General features: G+C 40.8%; 1 protein-coding gene across 2 annotated transcripts; it reads left to right on the top strand.

Annotated features, from left to right (window-relative positions):
- Positions 1-985: 985 nt before the first annotated feature.
- On the top strand, positions 986-17,323 carry LOC142100885 (protein kinase C delta type-like). 2 transcript variants are annotated; one of them, XM_075184778.1, is made up of 9 exons: positions 986-1,152; positions 11,394-11,494; positions 11,845-12,015; positions 12,217-12,308; positions 13,061-13,123; positions 13,838-13,976; positions 14,707-14,850; positions 15,221-15,349; positions 16,629-17,323. In XM_075184778.1, exons 3-9 carry the CDS (start codon positions 11,935-11,937, stop codon positions 16,770-16,772), a joined length of 792 nt encoding a protein of 263 aa, XP_075040879.1. In that variant the 5' UTR covers positions 986-1,152; positions 11,394-11,494; positions 11,845-11,934; the 3' UTR covers positions 16,773-17,323. The 2 variants fall into 2 exon arrangements, with proteins under 2 accessions (XP_075040879.1, XP_075040881.1); XM_075184780.1 differs by lacking the exon at positions 986-1,152 and adding an exon at positions 1,255-1,435.
- Positions 17,324-23,457: the final 6,134 nt, after the last annotated feature.

Raw genomic sequence — 23,457 nt, 5'->3', positions numbered from 1 at the left:
CACACACATTGTATTGACATGTCACACACATTGTATTAACATGTCACACACACACACACACACACACACACACACACATTGTATTGACATGTCACACACACACATTGTATTAACATGCCACACACACATTGTATTAACATGCCACAAACACATTGTATTAACATGTCACACACATACACACACACACACACACACACACATTGTATTAACATGTCACACACACTATGTTGACATACCTCTCACTTACCTGAAATAGCCTTTTTTTCTGTCTGGCCCAGGGGGCATATCTGATCTTCTTCTGCTCCTGAATTGAGCTCTGTGGACTGTGTCAGTTCTCTGATGGGAGAACTGACTGCCTGAGCTGTCTGCAGCAATGCCTGCAAGAGACACTTACCTGAGGCAGTAACTCACTAAGACTTAAGACTGTATCTTGCAGGCATTGCTGTAGTCAGCTCAGGCAGTGATGGGCAGGAGGCAGTCCTAAAGGAGGAAGCGCCTCTGACTACCAATGACAACATGTAAGTCATGTAAGCGCAAGTAAGTCATGAGCTGGGGACACAAGTCCTGCAGCACAGTGACAAATTACATTGGAACGGTATTGTGGCTCCACCCCTTGTCAGGTGGGGCGGGGCTATTAGGCTTGGGGCCCAGCAGGAATTTCCTTAGTCCCCCGCTGGGCCAGTCTGACTCTGCCCGCAACTGATCAGGAGGCACATCACGGTATATCACAGAGAATTAAATCTGCCACATACGGAGAGGTTTTAGTCAAATAAGTTTTTCATTGATTTGCTTGCTGAATACGAATATAGACATTGGAGAGGGGTCATCATGCATAATGCCATCAGCACATACTTGAACTTGTAGTGTCATGACAAAGTGTACTACAACTGGTGCACACATTGATAAATTAATAATGTTGCTATTTCATATTTCATTAGTTGTTGCAAGTGTACCCTGTGCATGCTGGCGCCTGACAGTGGGTCCCGATAAGCACACTGCCCCCCTGGATAGTATCAGAACAGATATTAGTCTCCATCCTGTCACATTATGTGTTCAATCTGAGAGAGAATTTAATATCTCTGTGCATAGAGGTTTAGGCCGCAAGAAGATGGCCGACCATCCTACATCACTCAGGACAAAGTTAACTGACAAGTGAGTTTAAGTACTTTCCAGTGACTATACCTCTCTTGTATAGTTTAGACCAAAATAAAATAGCCGCTGCTCTACACCTATGTATGTATCCTGCACTACACTGTATGATAAATAGATGGTATAATCAAAAAGGGAGAGTTAATGCCTCTGTACTTTGATGGTCAGACCACAGGAAAATGGCCACCATTCTCCAGCTCTGTTTGGATCCTGCACTCGACTGTATGTGTCTGTTACTGTGTCCGGGAGACTTCATGACTGTTTATAGGGATTGGAGATGCTGCTGGTCAGTACTTGTTTATTTTTATTTATAGATATGTAGTATTAGTGTGGGGGTAATATGAGAGGACAGCCTGTAATTTAGTAATGTATGTGAGGTCTGAACACATTTATATATCATACCCTTGTACCCCTATTATATTCCCCTATACTCCTAATAAATATGTCCTATACCCCTAATGTATCCCACCCCCTGCTATATTGTCCTGTACCCCATCTAAATATATTCTGTACTCCTAATGTATCCCTTTCTACATACCCCTATACCCTTTTACATGTCTACCGACTGTCCCGATTTTGGCGGGACAACCCGATTTGCAGACTGCAAAAGGGGTGGGGTTTAGCATGAAAGTGGGTGGAACTTTATGGAAATATGTAATTTGCTGCCGGAGATTGGGTGGACCAAGGGTGGGGCTTACTTTGTTCCTCTTCTGGGATTCTAAATGTTAGGAGGTATGTATAGTTCTACAAGTGCCTGCAAACAATGACAGTAATGGGCTGTGAGTGCATGCTGACACTTGTAGTGCCACAAGTGCTTGTTCTATATTTTAAGTGTATTACCCTGATACCCAACAGCCAAGGGTATCAGCAGGGGCCCAGTGCTATTCAGCATTCAGCCTGTCCTCAATAGGTGCAAGGGCCCAATAATAATTTTACAATGCCCTCCTCTAGCAGCAGCATTGCTGGGCTTATAAAAATAAATATTTATTTACTTTTTTCCGTTCTAACAAGCAAGATCACTCCAGCAGTTTTTGAGCTATCTTCATTGGTATACCACATTTTTTTGGGGAAAAGCCACCACTTATTACATTGCATATGGGGCAGCACGTGGCCAGGGTGACATGAGCAGTCCCAACCCCACCCACTTCACCAACGAAGCGGGCAGGATTCGAGAGGTTGCCCTGCTCTCCCGGGAGTCTGGGTGAGCTCTCAAAAATTGTGGAGTCTCCCGGACATCCTGGGATAATAGGCAACTATGGATTTCACTTTATTTGTGTATTTAGTTCAGCACAGTGGCCTAGTGGTTAGCACTTCTGCCTCACAGTACTGGGGTCATGAGTTTAATTCCCGACCATGGCCTTATCTGTGTGGAGTTTGAATGTTCTCCCTGTGATTCCGTGGGTTTCCTCCGGGTGCTTCGGTTACCTCCCACACTCCAAAAACATACTAGTAGGTTAATTGGCTGCTATCAAATTGACCCTAGTCTGTCTGTGTATGTTAGGGAATTTAGACAGTAAGCTCCAATGGGGCAGGGACTGATGTGAATGAGTACAGCGCTGTGGAATCAGTGGCGCTATATAAATAAATGGTGATGATGATGATGATGATTGCACGCTGTGTTTACCTTCAGTGTAGTAAAATCGGGATTGCAGTTTTAACCTTGTGGTATAAAAGAATGCACTTTGATGTGCATTTTGCTCTTTAGTAAGTTGCATGGTTTTCAAACTGCATATCATAACCCCAAGAACCATGCGGTTTGCCCTTTAGTGAATCCCACCTGGGTATTAACAAATAGACAAAGTAGTATAAAGACCCTGCACATAATCTTACAATCTTTATTTTAATACTTTAATATTAATTTGTGCCAGTGATTACATGTCCAGCCAAATTGAATAGGAAAAAGTGCTTAATAGGGCTTTATGAATCAGTCACACTGCAATGGTGAATTGGGGGTCAGAAGATTGTTTCAGTATAGAAAGTGAAGTCTACAGAGGGGTAATAAATGGATGGAATAGCACATACTTGCCAACTTTATGTTGGCCATGTCCGGGAGTTCCTGGAGGGCAGGAGGGGTGTATGGGGGGAGGGGACGTGGCTTTACGAATTTCGTCAAATTGTTTTACCCCCAGTGATGTAATGCCTGTTTTGGGACTTTCTACAGTGGTATAAAGACCCAAAACAGGTATTACATCACTGGGGGCGGAGCCAAAATTATGCGAATCGCAAAGCTCCGTCCCCTACACCAATACATGTCGGCTCTGATCTGGATGCGGGAGAATTGACAGCTGTCCCGGGATTCCGGGAGACCTACCTAGAATTCGGGAGTCTCTCGAAGATTCCGGGAGAGTTGGCATGTATGGAATAGTGTAGGAAGGTTAAGAAGATAGTTCAGGAATTTGTTAAGCTTGTCTAAAGAGATGGGAGACAGGTATTTCCACAGAGTGGGTGCAGCATGAAAGCATCCTGTAATAGTGAATGGGTGAAAGCAGTGAGTGTGTATTAGAGGCACAGATCTTTGGCAAAGGGGGGCGAGTTAGGCGATATTTTGAGACAAGGGAAGAGATAGAAGTTGGTACAGTGTTGTTTATGGCATAGTATGTGAGAAGTATTTTATATTGAATTTGGTCAGTTACAGGCAGCCAAGTATGCAGAGCGGAGCAACAGTATAAGAAAGTTTTGTGAGGAAAATTAGTGTAACCACTACATTCATAATAAGAAGATAATTGTTACTGTCAATGTGGGAGATTATGAGTTCATGAATAAAGGTTTTGCAGTGTCTTGTGTGAAATAAATAAGCTATTCTGGAGATGTTTGTTACTTGTACATGAGAGGATTAGGATGAAGCAGAGCCGTAACTAGACATTTTAGTTCCCTGGGCAAAGCAGAACACTGGCCCCACCAATGTACCTTTATGGGAGTAGATGCTGCCTCATAGCGGTTATACATAGCCGGTATCTCCTGCCTGCTGGTGTCTTATGCTCCGCTGCTGCTTGGCCAGATCCTGGAATATTGGGGTTCTGTTTGTAGAAGAGAAAGTTACTATGCACCTTCTATAAAGATGAGCAGTAAAAGAGGAATCTAGGTGTCTCTCCCCACAACCAGACAGACATTAAATCAGTAGCCTTTTCTGTTTAAAAACACCTAAACACACTTCTACCCAATCTTTTCCAGAATTTAATTAATAGCATTTACATTTGATGTCTATTTCCCTCCATATACCTCGACATAAAATGAATAGCACCAACGTTTAATAATTAGGCCTCCTTCCTCCTAACCAGCCCGACTTTAATTTAATAACATTCCCATTTAATCAACAGACATATTCCACCTCAACCAGCCCCAATATTAATTTAATAACATTCCCATTTAAATAATAGACCCGTTTCACCTCTCACCAACCCCTACCATTAATAGCATCCCCATTTAATAAACAATATTATTCATCACCAAACCCAAATTAAGTTAATACCATCCATATTTAATAAACAAACCCTCACCGCCCTGAAATTAAATTATTAACATTTCCTTTTAATACAAAGGCCAATTTCCCCACCAGTCCGACAAGCAAATTATGGCTTGCAAATTTCCCCTCATTTAATAGTAATTATTATTGCAAATTAAAGTTTTACTGATGTTTTTTATATATTACTTATGTTTTCATAGTATATATCACATTTATGTACACCAAAGAAATTTTCCCCTTCCCTCCAATCCCTGCTGCCTGAATCTCCCTCTATTCTATGCAGAATTCCCACCTATTCTCTATGGACTCCCTTCTCTCCAGACAACACACCCCTCCAAACCTCCCTCCTGTTCTCACCAGAGCCCTCACACCTTGTCTCCAGCCCTCTCATCTCCCCAGCCCCTGCATTAATTTCTTTACCGGAGCTTCTCTTCTTCTTTCTATATCTTTTTCCTGTTTCCTCTTGATCCTTTTTCTTCTTACTTCTGTGCCGGCTCCTAGTCTCCTGTGTTCTGACACCGTCCTGGCGCTATTATTTGCATGTCAGAACACTGCAGGAACACGGAGCTGGCACCCTCCTCCTTGCGCCGGAACTTTTTTAATCGGCAGTGGAGTCCCGCGTTGCTGCCACTACAGGAATACACTGTTGCTTCATTGGTGGGGATTTGGTATGTAACGGGCAGGCAGGTGTTGCGCCCTCACTTGGCCTTGCACCATAACCTGCACCATCTGTCTCACTTCAATCGGAAAACACTCTGTTCCATTTCATACCTGTACGCTACCTGTTTCTCATTTCAACATATGGAATTTTCCTCTTTGTTTGTTTCAATGCCACAATAACAATATTTTGGTGGAAAAAAATATATATATTGTAGATTTTATCTTTATTTGGACAGGGAACATGCTGGATTTGGAGAGGGTTTTTTGCCATTAAAAAAATAATAACTTTAATGTAATTTTTACACACTGTTAATAATACTTTTATCATTTTATGATTTCTTTTCATCAGATCCCATGAGTGTCATGTAATCTTTTACACCTTTAGCAACATGGATGCAAATACAAACCTGGATGCACAAAGTAGCCACAGAAATGGTTTATATCAATCCCAAAGTGTCAGCTTTTCAGGATTATAAAGAATTGTACGCTTGATAAGGATTATTATAATGAATTCCTTGTCCTTATAGAGAGATTCAGGGAAAAGAGAAGGATATGATTTATAGAGGCTCTTTATACAGATTAAGAAATGTGAATACTCACATACATTGAGCTTCATCTCCGGTTATAATAAGGATAACAGAATAGCTGTGTAAATGATTAGGAAAACAATTGACAGATATTAAAATTAGACCCTCTTCTTGAATCTTTCTTGATCGAGAAACCCATGTTCATACACGACACAGTCCCCTATCTCAAATCGATACCAATCCCTCCCTTTCCATAGCAAAGCCACTTGAACCTCTAAAAGGTGGATGATCTGTGGTAGAAGAAAAATGTGTATCTATGGGTTTAATGAATTCAATAGATTTATTTCACACACCTTTTGTATAAAAGGAAATGTAAATGCCAATTCTCCTATATTCTGTACTTATTGCATTGTCTGTGCAGAATACAACACATATGCCATACTATTAGAACTATCTATGAATAGTTTTGTGAACCTGAAAGGTACAATAAGATTATTTGATTTCCATTAATGGACGGCTTTGCTTACAAAGAGAATGTCTTTTTAATAATTACTCTGTCTAATATAATTTTCTGTTACATTTCTTCCTCTTTTCATTGAAAAGTATGGTATTGTTTTGTAGCATATTGTAATAAATATAGTTTTATAATTTATAGAATAGGTAGAGCAAAAGGCACAGACAAAATGCAAATTGCTCATATTTTATTTTCATTCACCTAGTGCTGCCCACAAACACAGCCCTACATCTATTCAGCAATGTCTAACATATATATTATGATGACTTAATGATAGTGAAAATTTGTACTTTATTAGGCAATTATTCCGTATCTGTAAGCAAAAATAAAGATTGCAGCTAACCTGTAATTTTCTTTACATACATTAATTAGGAATTATCTTTTATATGTGGACAAGAATAAAGTTTATAGTTTACATGTAATGTTCTTTGTATGTCTGTGTTTTCAGCAGTTTTCTATTTTCAATAACTGTAGGGTGTAAACTATTTTTTCTTTGCTTCTCTAATATTGTAACAGTGTGGGTTCACATGGCATAAAACAGGCTTAAATGTGCTGGGCTGATGAGCTGACAGTTAAACCATGGCTGGTGGCAGTGAGTTCCATGTTATTTGACATCACTTGTATCCTAGCAACGCTGATGTTTATTTTCACCAGTCCGTGTGGCAGTTGGAAGTCAGTCAGGCAAGTTGCATGATCTGGTGAAATGTCTTCAAAATCGGAGAAAAATATTTGTTTTGAGGAAGAGGAGTTTCAGGTTTATAAGAGGAGAAAGAGAAGGATGGTTTTAAGGAAGAGAAGGATTTCTGATAGCTCAGAAGAATATGGGTCCATCAAGAAGAAGGGTAGAAAGAGGTCTACAGCAGAGTCACATACTAAAGGTTTTGGAAAGAGTCTACATGTTGTAGAGGAATGTATAATTATCGAAAGTTCAGACGATGGTGGTTCCATGGTTATGGCAAACCGAAAGAGAAGGATATCTGCTGGGTCCGAAGGGAAGATTCCTAAGAGTCTACATGCTGAAGAAGGATGTATAATTATCGAAAGTTCAGACGATGGTGGTTCCATGGTTATGGCAAACCGAAAGAGAAGGATATCTGCTGGGTCCGAAGAGAAGATTCATAAGAGTCTACATGCTGAAGAAGGATGTATAATTATCGAAAGTTCAGACGATGGTGGTTCCATGGTTATGGCAAACCGAAAGAGAAGGATATCTGCAGGGTGCGAAGAGACGATTCATAAGAAAGATGTAGAGATGGACAAGGGGAGAAAGAAACAGATTTCTGAGGAGGAAGAAAGTGTCAGCTTAGAGGGTTACTTTTATCAAATTGATTCCATCAAGACTGGAGATAGAAAGAGACAGAAAACAGCTGGGGAGGCCATTGGTGTGGAGTGGAGATATAGTAGACAGAAAGGCGAGTGTAGTAAAGACCAGGAAATAGCAGGTATGGTAGCATTGATATATAAGACACGAAAAGCAGTAGAATTGTAACGTAAACCTTTTACAAAGAGAAGAAAAAGCGGTAGTTAATCTCATGCGAAACACTAGGGATTTTTATAAAATCTCATTAATATTTATTGTTATGCATTGAAAAAAATTAATTGTGAGAATATTGTATGTTAAAATAATAGTAAGAAAAATGTTTAGAATGAAAATAAGTCACTAAAATACAGTATAACAACTGAATATATAATCTGTTACTGTGTATTATTTAATCAATCAATCTCTATTATTTTCGCATTCTACTTATTATTCAATTGTCCAGAGCTTTTAGGATTGTCTATCAGATCTACAATAATGTCAGTATAGGAAAAATGTTACAGATCAACAGATTAGCAACGTGATGGTTTTCCGATTTTAATGATAAATTAACTTTAAGAAAATGCTATTCAATTATTTCACGGTAACACTAAAACATTGAGAATATCATAGTCAGCAATGCAATAGGTTATATATAAACTTGGATATATTGTATAGTGTTATAGCAGTTGTGTAGAAAGGTTATTATATCTGTATAGCAAGCAGCATCTATTATATCTAGTTTGTAATTAATTAATATCAGTACAGATCATGTTGTAACTTATACTGGCAGCAACTTAATATGTTTATTCCCTCACTTGTAGTCATTTGTCAGTAATCTGTATAGCCTTACTATAAAACTCTTAGGGCTAGATTTACTAAGCTGCGGGTTTGAAAAAGTGGGGATGTTGCCTATAGCATCCAATCAGATTCTGGCTATCATTTTGTAGAAGGTACTAAATAAATGAAAGCTAGAATCTGATTGGTTGCTATAGGCAACATCTCCACTTTTTCAAACCCGCAGCTTAGTAAATCTAGCCCTTAGTGCTTATTAGCGGTATTGGCCCTTCAAATGAGGTTTTTAGATGTTAGTTCATACAGTATCCAAATTCATATGTTGCCTATATTTTACTGCAAGCAGAATAAGTTACCTTATAAGGCAATAAGTAGTTCAGGAAATGCTGCCTAGTTGTACCTCAGGTTTGCTGGAGAAATGTTATTCCGCGACATAGTTTCTGTTTAAGGATTCAAATATGTTCCTTAATATTGTAACAATCATATTGCAAAGTAATTGTATAAATATAATAAACAGCAGAATCTGCTCAATCATGTTTTTTTTAATGAATTAACCCCAGTTTGAATCCCAGTTTGATTCGTATTGGTATCCCCTTTATCTGTTTGTTTCTTCATTTATGTTGAATTACTAATCTATTTACCTAGCAGACCCAGAAATTTTAGATATGGGTAAGTGTAATAACGATCAAATCAGTTTGCTTGTGATCTTCTTGCAGATGGATGTTTAGCTAGTGTTAATTATATCGAACAAGTCTGCAAGCTACTTACATTTTATAGTACTAAGCATTTTAGATTTGATTGTTTTATGTGTCCGTATACTTAGTTTAATATTTACTATAGTGTTGACACCTTACATTATTGGTCAAATAGCACTAAGAGGTATTAGATTATATTATTCATTAGTTCATTAATTTAGGGGATTAATTTTTAAAACAGTAAGCAGAGATAGAAACGCAGACATGCATTTTGCCTAGGTGCTTTTTCGAGGATTTTTTTATTAGAAGTTTGTTTATTATATTCATTATCCACTAAATCTTTACTATTATTTTGTAATATGATTATTGCAATATTATACAACATACTCAAGTCTTTAAATAGTAACTATATAAATGAATAACATTCTTCCAGCAAACCTGAGTTAAACTAGCATAACTGGGAAAAAATTGATAGCATTTTCTTAAAGTTAATTTATCATTATAATCTAACTATTATCCCAGTGCTAATCTGTTGATCTGTAACATTTTTCTTATACTGATTTTATTATAGATTTGGGTATTTAGTTGCACTTATGAGTTTAGATAATTGAATGATACATAGAGAGCACAGAAAAGAGTGATTACTCTAATAAATTATATGCAGTAACAGATGATGTATTACAGTTGTTATACTGCAATTTAGTCCCTTATTTTCATTCTACAGATTTTTCTTACTATTAACTTAATATCCAATATACTCAAAATAAATTGTTCTTAATGCATAACAATGAAGGATATTGAGATTTTATAACCTTCCCTAGTGCATGGAATCAGAATAACCATCACTTTTTCCTCTCTTTGTAACAGATATTAACCTAGTGGTTATCAGCGGTAGCACCTCATATAGAAATGTAATTATACCAAATAAGTGGGAAGGGTTATGGTTCATATAAAATAATAACCAGTGCGGCAGGAACCCCCTCCCCCTTTGTATAATAATCAAAACCTCACAACAACATCAAAGAAAAAGCGGGACAACTTAGGCAACACCTCTGATCCACCTCTGCCACACCGACTTTCTTTGATGATCACACACACCTCTGCCAACAAACTATGCACCTTTTGCCCTATGAAATTTGTAACTAGTCCCGGAACTGGTGGGAAATATGATAATAGGTAATAATGTTTTTTTACTTCTACCTTTATGAAAACATTTTTCCAACTTATCTGAATTAATCAATTGTGAGTAGTCACATACAAAATGTCCATCATGTGTAACATTAGCTAATCAAGAAAATAAACATATAGTGGGGATAAGCGCTCTAATCCTGTAATGACAAATCACCCTGTCACGAGCTGCACGCAGAGAGACTCTCCCAGGACCTCAGTTTGTCTCCCAGTCAGTTTGACTGGGAGACAAACTGACATGACAGGGAGTTACACTGACAAGACTGGGAGACTCTAGCAGGTAGAGGAGAGATGCTGGCAGGAGAGAGAAGACACTAATGTTACTTACAAAGACAGGGAAGCATTATTATGATACACACATCTCAGAGGTGAAATCTCCATTCCTGACCCAAAAATGGCAATCAGATAAATCCCCTGGGTCAACCACCCCTGCAATGTGATCTAGTAATTACATATTTCATATATGATTACTTGTAAGAAAGGGATCAAATACATTTTTAATTTCTGTTAGTGATGTCATTATCACAACCACATGTGGCAATGAATCTCGCACTTTAACCGCTCTTACAGTAAAGAAAACCTCCCTATGCTGATGGCGAAACGCAGGGCCATCTTAACAACATTATGGGCCCCCGGGCAAAGCAGTGCACCGGGGCCCCTATATATATATATATATATAGATATAGATATAGATATAGAAGTATAGAGATACAGATATAGATATAGATATATAGAGATAGAGATAGATAGATGTACTTGTTCTGTGACCCTTGAAGGTTTTGTTTGCAGGTTTTTTCTTTTGCAGGATTATTTATTCTAATTAAGAGCCCTGCCTATGGGGCCCCCTTGCCCGTGGGGCCCCTGGGCAACTGCCCACCGTGCCCAATGGAAAAGATGGCCCTGGCGAAACGATCTTTCCTCCATTTACAATTGATTGTCCCTTGTTACCTGTATTTATGTTGATCTCTCTGTTGTACAAATTACAGTATGCTGATTCCACTATTGTTACAGAAATGTTTAACACTATAGAATACATGCATTTTACGTGTACAGTTATCTCTGATTGGTAAATGTTGCATTGTTCAAATCATTTTCTCCCCATAAGGAGGAAGTGGTGTTCAGAAAGCTGGTCCTGGAGGTACAGCGTCTAAATACATCAAGAGGCTTTCCTTTTACCATCAGCTCGGCCAGGGCAGCTTTGGGGAGGTAAGTCTTGTGACAGAGGTTGGACAACTCAAGTCAGATGACAACTGTGTGACTCACAGCTTGTAGTAGAAGAAGAATCATGAACAATTATGTCGTTACAACTGTGCTGACTGAAAGCATATTTCTGTTATTACTTCAAAAATGTCAATTAAATTCTATCTTGTTAAAGATTTTAATGATTTTTAAAAGTCTTTTCTTCTAAATTATAACATGTTACTGAAACCAGAAAGACAATATAACTTAACTCTCAATAACATTGACATACACATAGGAATGTAAATATATTGAGCTACCTGGGTGGTTCTACAGGTAATAAAATAAATATCACTTGTGCATGTCTCTATCTCTAGGTCCTGCTTGCTGAGGACCCTCTAACTGGTCAGCAACTGGCAGTTAAGATCATCCAGAAGAGGGATCTGTTGTTGGAGGAAAGGGAGCTGATGATGGTGGAGCGCAGGGTGCTAGAAGTTGCATCTGGTAGCGCCTTCCTCGTCCATCCATATCTTGCCTTCCAGACAACGGTATTGGTGTATTTCTTGTTGAAACAAAATCAAATTCTCTCTATATCTTTCCACATCTGACACATATACAGGTTTCATCTTTTGTTGGTTAATGACATTGATATAAGCAAGTATGCTCACCTAACTTCGCTAAAAAATAGTTGTTGCTATGTTCTTCTATGTAAACATATTCTTTTCCATTGTCTGTGTCCAATCAAACAGAACCACCTATTCCTGGGGTTGGAATACGCAAGTGGCGGGGACTTCTTCAAATTCTTGCAGAGGAAAGGCTGCTTGGACATCACCAGCGCAGCGTAAGTACCTCAAATATAAATTTGATTGTTCCAGTCTTCAGGTAACAGGAATGGGTACCCAGAAGGATGCCCCAAATTTGGTGTGCAGGTGGACAATTCATATTAAGATGAAGTTGTCCAAAAGTTGACCACTCCTTTAATAACAATAAAATACAGATCTTGCATGATGCAGTGTAGTTGCACAAGGACTGGAGCATGTTCAGGATAATCACTTTATCAAAGTGCGTTTGTCGCACCTTATTTATTTGATCTTTATCTCCAGCACGTCTGTTATTTCCTAAGTTTTATAGTGGGTGGGAATCGACCAATCGGGAGCCAATCGCATAATACAAATGTTTACAGCATCACAGAATATCAGTGAGTGCGCTACATTGCTATTTTGTTAGTGATAACAAAGGGTCATGTGACAGGGGCAGTGCTATGATGTTAGTAGGGGAATGGGGGCAAGCAGTAAGATAAAATACTGAGGGGTATATTTACTAAACTGCTGGTTTGGAAATAGTGGAGATGTTGCCTATAGCAACCAATCAGATTCCAGCTGTCATTTTGTATAATGCACTAAATAAATGAAAACTAGAATCTGATTGGTTGCTATAGGCAACATCTCCACTTTTTCAAACCCGCAGTTAAATAAATACACATCTGAGTGTTAGATAACCGAAGGAGCAGGATCCCCCAACAACAGTGTAGTGACATCAGGCTTTCTTCCATCACTTATTTATAACATGTTACATTAATTTCTTCTCTTTAAGGTTCTATGCAGCGGAGATCACATGTGGGGTGCAATACCTGCACTCTAAGGGTATCATCCATCGGTAATTATAGTATTATTCTCAATTTCATACACAATCAAGTCCAGGTCTTTTACTTACAGTGATGTCTATTTTCTAATTATCCTTCAATTTAATATTTAAAACACTGTCATCACTAACGGGCCTATTTATTAAACTGAGAAAACCCAGTGTCTGGTGAACATTTCCTATCCATAGCAGTGCTATCGCCCTAGTTACAGAAAAGATTCTCCAGGTCTTGAGTCTATTTACCAAAGATTGAGACAGTAACAGAAAATTTTAAGAAAAAATATTTTATTACTTCAGTAAATCATGTTTCCCCATAGAAATTATTGTATAATATTTATTTTTAATATGTCTATAATATTTTTTAAAACTTTTTTTCAACAAGTGGAGCTGAAAGCCCAGGTCTGCGCATTTAGTTCTACAGGGCATGTGTGAATCAGATAGCCGGGCACACATGGGCATAACCCTGGCCCGACTCTTACCACTCTGGCCAGTATCACCGGCAGCTAAATTATATGTTATTATTAAATCATGTGATTGGTGGTTTTCTATTGCTGTGAGGAGCAGAGATAAAAAAAACATCCATATGGCCTGCATTTAATAAATAGGCCCATAAGTGGCGCTGTCCTAGCGGGCAGTTGTCTGTAACATTTGACCTCTGTAATACTACTGATAAGTAAAGTATATATTTGTCACTAGGTAAAACAGATAATTAAATTTTTCTCTCTTTAGAGACCTAAAGCCTGACAACATCTTGGTGGCAGAGTCCGGTCATCTAAAAATTGCCGACTTTGGTCTTTCAATAGTCAATATGTTTGGGGAGAGGACAGCCACAGAGTGCGTTGGAACTCCTGGATTTATTGCTCCAGAGGTTAGTAGTAAGGAATATTTCTACTGTTTTGTGAGGACATTATATATTATGTAAATGTTTTAATAGATCTGAGAAAAACCTTTAAGGAGCTGTCAATTTTATTTAACGTTTAATAGGTACAAATATTAACACATATCTCTACTAAACTTCATGTAACAATGTACTGTACATTTCTGTAATGTTGGCGGCTTTTATCAGTTCTACCAGCTCAGCCTGTGCTGACCTTACAGCTGCTATGAAGATCAAAGTCAAAGTGAATGGCACTGTGAATATATACTGATTTATAATGTAATATGTCATTTACTAAATAGATGTGGGGAATGTGGCACATACTATGGTAAATAAGCACCCACTTCCCTAACAATAAATGTTCACTCAAGTTATTGCTAGCGGAAATTAATTATTGTAGCTGCATAAATACATGAATTAAAAATTTCTATGTAATATACATTGTTGACAGCAATATATTTAATCAGCAATATTGGATGGACTTTTCACGAGGCAGCGTTGGGTCAGAAACTCCTAATCCTATTTGCTGAATAACCAGCTGTTCTGACATTCACATTATCTTCATTTTTCTAAAACACAAAGAGTGACAAAGAGTAACCGAGTGAAAGAGAGGAGATGATAATAACAAGGAATCAGTGCCATAGAGACACAGAGACATTGGATAAAGTAGACTATCTAATGATAGATTAACGTTTGATATAATATCTCTCTCTTATGGTAGATGCTGGCAGGAGAGGAGTATAACGCCGGGGTGGATTGGTTTTCATTTGGAGTCATCATTAAGGAAATGATTACCGGAACATCTGGCTACAATCGCAGACGGGCCAAAATACCAGGGGATGTGGCTAAAGACATCATTAACAAGGTAAATAAGATTTTCTAATCCATATTATAGTGTTCTGCTCTACATTACTCAAAGCTTAATTGACTTATTGCAAAATGAACAGTAGAATCTTACATTAGTATATGATTATTTATGTGGATATTTCACACCCCATATGTTGTTCTTTACCGTACAGTTTTGGTAGTGTAGACCTGGATTACTTACACTGGCTCCACAGGAACACTTTCTTCTCAGGGTATCACACCTATTTACCATCAGTTCTGGCCTCTGGGACAAGTAGTAACCCCATGCAGCTTCATATTTAGGATGTCTGTCATCACAATCTTTATACCCACATACACACCTCAATACTACAATGATGACAGAAACTCTTTTATTTCTGGTTTTTCAGCTCCTGTGTAAAAATCCATCCCAGCGTTTAGGAGTCAATGGAAACATCCGCCAGCATCAGTTTTTCATGCATATAGATTGGGTCTCGCTGGAAGCCCTTAGAGTTGCTCCCCCACATGTTCCTGGCCCAGTAAGTATATGGAAAAAGCTGCTTTGCTTAAAAACAATATGTGAAAATACATTAAGGGGTATATTTACTAAACTGCGGGTTAGAAAAAGTGGAGATGTTGCCAATAGCAACCAATCAAATTCCATCAATCATTTATTTAGTACATTCTACAAAATAACAGCTAGAATCTGATTGGTTGCTATAGGCAACATCTCCACTTTTTCAAACCTGCACTTTAGTAAATCTAGCCCTAAGTGTTATTTACAAATCTGGATAGATCCAGGTCTCCAAAACAAAAGTCATTTTGTCATGACAAGACCTTATACCTACCCGTGTACAGAAAAGGACATGGCTTAGCATATGAGGCAACTGTGCCTCATATTTCACCATAATGCAAAAAGAGATTTCAGGAATATTGACAAGTTTAAATGAGCTTCAAGTGATTGAGACTTTATATTTAGGGGCAATCTTAGTGCTGGTGTTTGTCGCTCAGTACCCTAATGTACAATTGTAAATCAATTTTAATTTTACTCACGTTAAAAATTGGTTGAGATCAGGCGTTGCTTCTACCTTTAAGGAGATGCCTTCTGCTCCAACTAGGTGCACTTTATATGGTATATTGCCCTTATTCTGCTATGGAAATTGGGGGAAAAAAAATAGAAAACAAAAAACCCACATTAGATAGAAGTACAAATGTGATACATGAATAGAAGACAGGTCAGATGTTCTCTATTTCAATATACACATGAGGCCTATTGAGCAGTTTTTTTAGGAAAAAAAGGGAAATGTGTAATGTTTAATTTAGAAGAGAAGAAAAGGTGACAATAGGTGCGAGTTTGAAATGACTTTTATGACATTTGTACTGCCATGTAACATTATTATGTAGTATTATTTTATATGGAATACATTCTATTGCCCGGGCCATGTGCACAAATGGAAGTTCACTTATTAAAACAATATATATAATTTCTAAAGAGTATTTTAAAAGATATAATTTATGTGTTATAGTTTCCCCCCCCCCAAAAAAAAAACAAATTACAATTTTACTTTTATACAGTATTACTTTATTGTACTGTGACATTTGATAAGAAGGCTCTCAAAATTCATGTCTGCTTGTGAATGATTTTAGCCATTAATCGCATCTTGTTCATCTCATGGCAAATTGTACTGCAAAAGCTCAAACAATTTAATTATTAAAGTATAGCAGAACCAAACTTTGCCTTTTCATAACTCTATTTAGCTTTCGTGAAGTTCTCATCATGGTTTCAATACATAAACATTTATTTCTTTTTTCCTGTAGCCAACCATTAGAACGAGCTCCGGAGTGTTTAATATTGACCACATTGAGAGAGAAGAGGCTCGAAGGTCACCAATAAGAGCAGAGGACCAGGAGCTTTTTGCAGGGTTTTCCTATATCAGCCCCAAGTGGAGGACCTTCCCATGAACACCACTTTGATGCGAGTGATATGGCCTCCCCAGCTACTGTAGCAGAGTGCCCCCGGAATAGTGATAATAAGGTGCTGCCAATCGGAAAGGCGAAACAGTGGAATCCCTACAAGGACAATTGGTACAAGACTTCAAGGACAATTGATACACTCCCATGTGGAGCCCTTTTGCTGATGCTCCAGTGGATACATCGCGATCAAGTAAGATCTGTGCGATACTTCACATGCGCCTGTCCAGAGGAATAAGAAGACTGTCATGGACACTAGGAGTTGCTACCCGAGTTTCACCAGATGGTACTCTGCTGGAGAGGCGGGGATATGGCACGCACCTCAAAGCAGGCAGGTGAATGATTGGAGCGACACAACAGCAGGAGAGTAGAGATAGTCTGAGGCAATCAACGACTTGGAGTTGTAAACTGGAAACTGGAGATAATGTAGACACGAGGAGTGAACGTGGATCGGTGAGGATAGGTAGAGGAGTAGTCAGTGGTCTGCGTACAGCAAGTTGTACCACTGCTCTGATAGGAAGAATAGGATGGGTGCAGGTAGGTAGCAGGGTAGTCGGTGGTCTGCGTGCAGCAAGTTGTACAACCGCTATGGTGAGGAAACGGGTCCAGGTGTAGGTAGGTAATAGGAAAGTCAGTGGTCTGCGAGTAGCAAGTTGTACCACCGCTGTGATAGGAGGACTTGTCCAGGTGCAGGTATGTAGCAGGGAAGTCAGTGGTCTGCGTGCAGCAAGTTGTACCACTGCTGTGAAGGGAGTGAGGACTTGTCCAGGTGCAGGAGAGTGAAGTTGAAAGGCAAACTGTGGCTGTATGGGAACAGCGCGAGTAGAGCAATGTCTTGGAAGGCACAATGAATAGTCTGTATATATAGCTGGTGCCTTGCAGTGGGGAGAAGCTGATCACAGCAGTTTATGCACAATGACGCCAAGTAGTAGCGTGAGTAGGTAACGAGCTTGAGTGACAGCTAGTCCTAACTGGAGCAATGCGGAAACACAGTCTATATGGGTACCTGTACCCTGCGCAATAAACAACAGTGGATGCAACTGGTATGCGAGTAGAATAGATAATAGTCAATAGTTAGTAACGCATACCCAGTTGTGTAGATCCGGAATCAGCTGGGAGATGAAGCGTTGTAGCGGTAGGGGAACCGCCGCTGAGTTGAGCAGGGAAGCAGCGTTGAAGCTGTAACACGATCAGCAGGGTATCAGCGTTGGAACGGTCAGAGGACCGCTGCTGAGTGGAGCCAGGAGCAGCGTGGAAGCTGTGACACGATCAGCGGAATGATAGTGTTGTAGCGGTGTGGGAACCACCGCTGAGTTGAACAAGGGAGCAGCGTGGAAGCTGTAGTAAGAACAATCTGCACACAGTTTGGAAACTGTATAACGAGTAGAGCTGGAAGCAGTTTGGGATCTGCACACACCTATAGATGTTCACTGGGAATGAGACTTCAAGATCAGGCCCCTACCTAGGGTTGCAGGTGCCTCAAATAGGGTGAGGTGATTGATCTGTCAATCACCTCCATGGACAGGTGAAGCTACTAGCGAGACCTGCGCATGCGCAGATGGCAGGATAGCGAGCGGCCATGATTCCACACAGGTGTAGGGAGGAAAGATGGAGGACCTTGCACCAGCGTAGAGGCACTCACGGTCCGGTGAGTGACGGTACCCCCTCCCCTTTTAAAGGTGGGCACAGAACACTTGGAACCGGGTTTGGCCGGAAATTTTAGATAGAATTTTTTAAGCAGGGCTGGAGCGTTGAGGTCATCAGAACGAATCCATGAGCGTTCTTCAGGACCAAAGCCCTTCCAATGAACGAGAAATCGGAGAGTTCCTCGCGAAATTTTAGCATCCAGGATCTGAGAGATCTCGAACTCCTCTTCTTGGTGAATCTGTACTGGTTTAGGTACAGAAGGAGGAGCAGAAAAGCAATTGATCACAAGAGGTTTGAGCAGGGAGACATGGAAGGCATTGGAGATCCGGAGGTTCTTGGGTAAAAGTAGCTTGAAGCATACTGGATTTATGACTTGAGTGATCTTGTATGGCCCGATGAAGCGTGGTGCAAACTTCATGGACGGAACCTTCAAGCGGATATTTTTAGTAGAAAGCCATACACGGTCTCCAAGCTTGAGTGGTGGAATGGCTCGCCTCTTTTTATCTGCGAAGAATTTGTATCTGGCTGATGCTTCCTTCAGGGATGATCTCACCTGGTGATAGTTTTAAAGTTTTCACAGAGTCTCTCCACCGCAGGGACTTGGGTGGGAGGAAGGGCAGGAAACTCTGGGAGAGACGGATGGTGACCGTAAACCACGAAAAAAGGAGTTTTTGTTGAAGACTCATGGTACATGTTATTGTGGGCAAACTCAGCCCACGGGAGTAATTCTACCCAATTATCTTGATTGGCTGAGGAAAAGATCCTTATGAAGGTCTCGAGATCTTGATTGACCCTTTCGGTCTGGCCGTTAGATTGGGGATGGTAAGACGATGATAGAGACAGTCGGATACCCAAGTTCTTGCAAAGGGCTCGCCAGAATCTGGAGACGAACTGTACCCCTCTATCGGACACAATCTCGGACGGACAGCCGTGAATCCGAAAGATCTCCTTAATAAAATGGTCAGCCAAGGTAGAAGAAGATGGTAATCCGGTTAGCGGGACGAAGTGAACCTTCTTGGAGAATCTATCCACCACTACCCAGATGGTATTACATCTCTTGCTAAGAGGTAGTTCGGTGACAAAGTCCATGCTTATATGGGTCCAAGGTTTAGTAGGAATAGGTAGTGGTTGGAACAATCCCGCTGGTGTTCTGCGGGAAGACCTAAATTGAGAGCAGATCTCGCAAGCGGCCACGAACTCTCTGACATCCTTTCTGATAGAAGGCCACCAATAACTCCGGGAAAGGAACTCAAACGTCTTTCGTTCACCAGAATGTCCAGAGAACCGTGAAGAATGGTACCATGATAATATTTTCTTGCGTAGAGATGGAGGAACAAGAGTTTTCCCAAACGGTAGCATATTGGTGGATGAAGTGGCCAAAGTCACACATTTGGGATCCAGTATAGGGTGATCGGAAGAATCCAAGGTGTCAGAAGGAGGGGCAAATGCTCGGGATAAAGCATCTGCTTTCCTGTTCTTTGCAGCAGGTTTGAATGTTATAATGAGTTCGAAGCGAGAAAAGAAAAGCGACCACCTCGCCTGTCGAGGGTTTAGACATTGGGCTGTCTGTAAATAGAGGAGATTTTTGTGGTCGGTGAAGATGGTTACAGGAAAATGAGCCCCCTCCAGTAAATATCTCCACTCCTCCAATGCGACTTTTATTGCCAACAGTTCTTTGTCACCGATGGTGTAGTTCTTCTCCGCGGGTAGCAGGCCCCGGGAGTAGAAGGCACTGGGATGGAACTTCTGTTGCTCAGATCTTTGGGAGAGAATAGCTCCTAGTCCGACATTGGAGGCGTCTACCTCAAGAAAGAAAGGAAGGTTTACATCAGGCTGCCGAAGAACAGGAGCGGTAGAAAATGCTTCTTTAAGGCTTTGGAAAGCTTGAAGGGCCTCAGAGGACCAGTGTTTAGTATTGGCGCCCTTCTTGGTCAGGGCCACAATAGGAGTGTAACAGATTCTGGATACTATATTACTAATCTTGATTAGCACTGGCTTACCTGAGGTGCGGAGTCTAACGATCTCCCCGGTGTTCACCAAGAACCGCCGCAAGGCGGGGTGGGCTTCGCTGCCAGGAGTCGCAGGTCGCGGTCCCCAGGTTCGCCTCAAGATGTAGTACAGCGGAGTGAAGCGGAGGTAGCGGAGTCAAACAAGCCGGTTCGGTACACAGGAATGGAGTCAGGCAGACTCAGAAGGCAACTCGGAGTCAACAAGCCAGGTTCGGTACACGGGTCACAAGAATAGGAGAATGGTCAGCAAGCCGGGTCGGTACACAGGGATAGGAGAGCCAGGGAAGTCAAACAGGCAGAGATCAGCACACAGGAGACACTGGAAACTGGAAGACACTGCAATCCACGAAGAGCAGGAGCCAGAAACAGGTAAGTGTTGCTCTGACACTCAGCGAGTGTCAGAGTGAGGTTTTTATACTGAAGGGGATTCAAAATCCCCGCCTCTAGGGTTGTGGTCATGTGACCACCTCCGGGTGCAGTCACATGGTCCTGAATGCGGTAGTGCGGCTGGACGGAGCGGCGGGGATCAGGTAAGTCCGTGACAGTACCCCCTGCCATAAAGGTGGACTCTGAACACCTAATAGGGTTTCAAAATAATTTTTTTATGGAAGGATTTAAGTAGACGGGGAGCATGTAGATCAATGGCTCTTACCCATGAGCGCTCCTCAGGGCCGTAACCCTTCCAATCTACCAAGAACTTGAACCTTGAACTTTACGAGAATCTAGGATAGTTTTAATCTCGTATTCAACTTGATCCCGATCCACAGCAGGAGAAGGAGTTCTGGATGAGGTGGAGAATCTGTTGGTTATCATCGGTTTTAACAAGGAGACATGGAAGACATTGGGTATGCGTAAAGAGGGAGGCAGACTCAATCTAAAGGCTACGGGATTAATAATCTCAGATATAGCAAATGGGCCAATAAACTTGGGAGCAAATTTTTTACTGGGAACCTTTAAACGAATGTTCTGGGTGGATAGCCATACCCTGTCACCAACTGCAAAACTTGGAGTCATTCTTCTCCTTTTATCGTAGAATTTTTTGGAACGAGTAGTTGCTTGCTTTAAATTTGTCTTGGTTTGTTCCCAAATATCAGAGAAGTTACGAAACAGAGAGTCCACTGCTGGAACTTCAGAAGATGAGACTTGAGAGAAGGTGGGTAGTCTAGGATGGCAGCCATACAGAACAAAAAAGGGGTAGTTAGAGATGGCCTCATGGAAATGGTTGTTATGGGCGAACTCGGCCCAAGGGAGAAGGTCCACCCAGTTGTCTTGGTTACTAGAGATAAATATTCTTAGAAACTTCTCTAATTCTTGGTTGGTTCTCTCAGTAGCCCCATTGGACTGGGGATGATATGCGGAAGAAAAGTCAAGCTTAATCCCGGATTTATTGCAAAAAGACCGCCAAAATTTTGATATGAATTGTGATCCCCTATCGGAGACAATATGTTGAGGACAGCCATGGAGGCTAAATATTTCTTTAATAAAAATATTGGCTAAGGAGGAGGAAGAAGGAAGGCCTTTGAGAGCAATAAAGTGGGCTGTTTTAGAGAAGCGATCCGTGACCACAAGCACTACAGTACAGGATTTGGAAGGGGGAAGGTCCGTGATAAAATCCATGGAGATCTGTGACCAAGGGTAATCAGGAATGGGTAGTGGGAGCAAGCATCCATAAGGCTTCTTCCTAGAGGTCTTGTGTTGAGCACATTTGGAACAAGCAGCAACAAATCTCTTCACATCCTCCAGCAAGGAAGGCCACCAGTAGCTTCGGGACAATAAGTCCCAGGTCTTGCGAATGCCGGCATGCCCAGAGAAGAGTGAGTGATGAGCCCAGTGAAGGAGCCGGGTGCGTAGATGTGGCAAGATGAATGTTTTGCCTGGAGGACAACCCTTTTTCAGGTGTGTAGCTGCCAATACTTGACATGGATTTACAATGAATTTATTATCTTCCGAGGATTCCATGTCAGCTGGATCAAAAGAGCGAGATAAGGCGTCTGCCTTCGTATTCTTAGATCCCGAGTGAAAAGTGATGTTGAAATCAAAGCGTGAGAAGAATAAGGACCACCTTGCTTGACGAGGGTTTAGACATCGAGCAGTGCGTAAGTAAAGCAAATTCTTATGGTCGGTATATATGGTGATAGGAAATTGCGCTCCTTCTAGTAAATGTCTCCATTCGGAGAGAGCCAACTTGATGGCCAGGAGCTCTTTGTCGCCAATCCCGTAATTCCTCTCAGCAGGTAAAAAGCGACGGGAAAAGAATCCGCAGGGATGAAGTTTTCCAGAAGGACCTCGCTGTGATAGTACGGCTCCTGTGCCAACAGAAGAGGCATCTACCTCCAGGACAAAAGGTCGAGAACAATCTGGCTGTTGAAGAATGGGTGCAGATGAAAAGAGAGACTTTAATAATATAAAGGCTTGGATAGCCTCAGAGGACCAAATACCAGCATCAGCAGATTTACGGGTCAATGCTGTGATGGGAGCCACGAGAGAGGAGTACCCCTTGATAAATTGACGATAATAGTTGGAGAATCCTAGGAAGCGTTGAGTGGCCTTAAGGCCCGAAGGTTGGGGCCAGTCAAGTATGGCTTTCAATTTTGTGGGATCCATCTGTAGACCGGTGCCCGAAATAATATATCCCAGGAAGGGAATTTGTCTCTGCTCGAAGGTGCATTTCTCCAATTTGCAAAATAACTGATTTTTTCGGATACGAGAGAGGACCTCCAATACATGAGTACGATGAGATGCTAGATCTTGAGAAAAGATGAGAATGTCGTCCAAGTAGATGACTACAGATTGGTACAAGAGGTCTTGAAACAGCTCATTCATAAAGCTCTGAAATATGGCTGGGGCATTGCATAGCCCGAAAGGCATGACCAGATATTCAAAGTGGCCGTCTCGGGTGTTAAAAGCCGTCTTCCATTCATCCCCCTCCTTAATGCGTATAAGGTTATACGCTCCTCTGAGGTCAAGTTTAGAAAAGATGGTGGCACCCTTCATCCGGTCAAATAATTCAGAAATCAGTG

Source organism: Mixophyes fleayi, chromosome 9 (genome assembly GCF_038048845.1).
Source record: "Mixophyes fleayi isolate aMixFle1 chromosome 9, aMixFle1.hap1, whole genome shotgun sequence".
NCBI lineage: Eukaryota > Metazoa > Chordata > Amphibia > Anura > Limnodynastidae > Mixophyes > Mixophyes fleayi.
Note: the sequence above shows the minus strand (reverse complement) of the source record. Positions and strands in the feature narration are given on the sequence as shown.

Bases quoted from the DNA above. Each gene is read 5' to 3' on its own strand.
- LOC142100885 (XM_075184778.1), top strand. From the start codon at position 11,935: ATGATGGTGGAGCGCAGGGTGCTAGAAGTTGCATCTGGTAGCGCCTTC. The intron at 12,309-13,060 runs GTAAGTACCTCA...CTTCTCTTTAAG, and splicing joins TTGGACATCACCAGCGCAGC to GTTCTATGCAGCGGAGATCA. The intron at 14,851-15,220 runs GTAAATAAGATT...CTGGTTTTTCAG, and splicing joins CTAAAGACATCATTAACAAG to CTCCTGTGTAAAAATCCATC.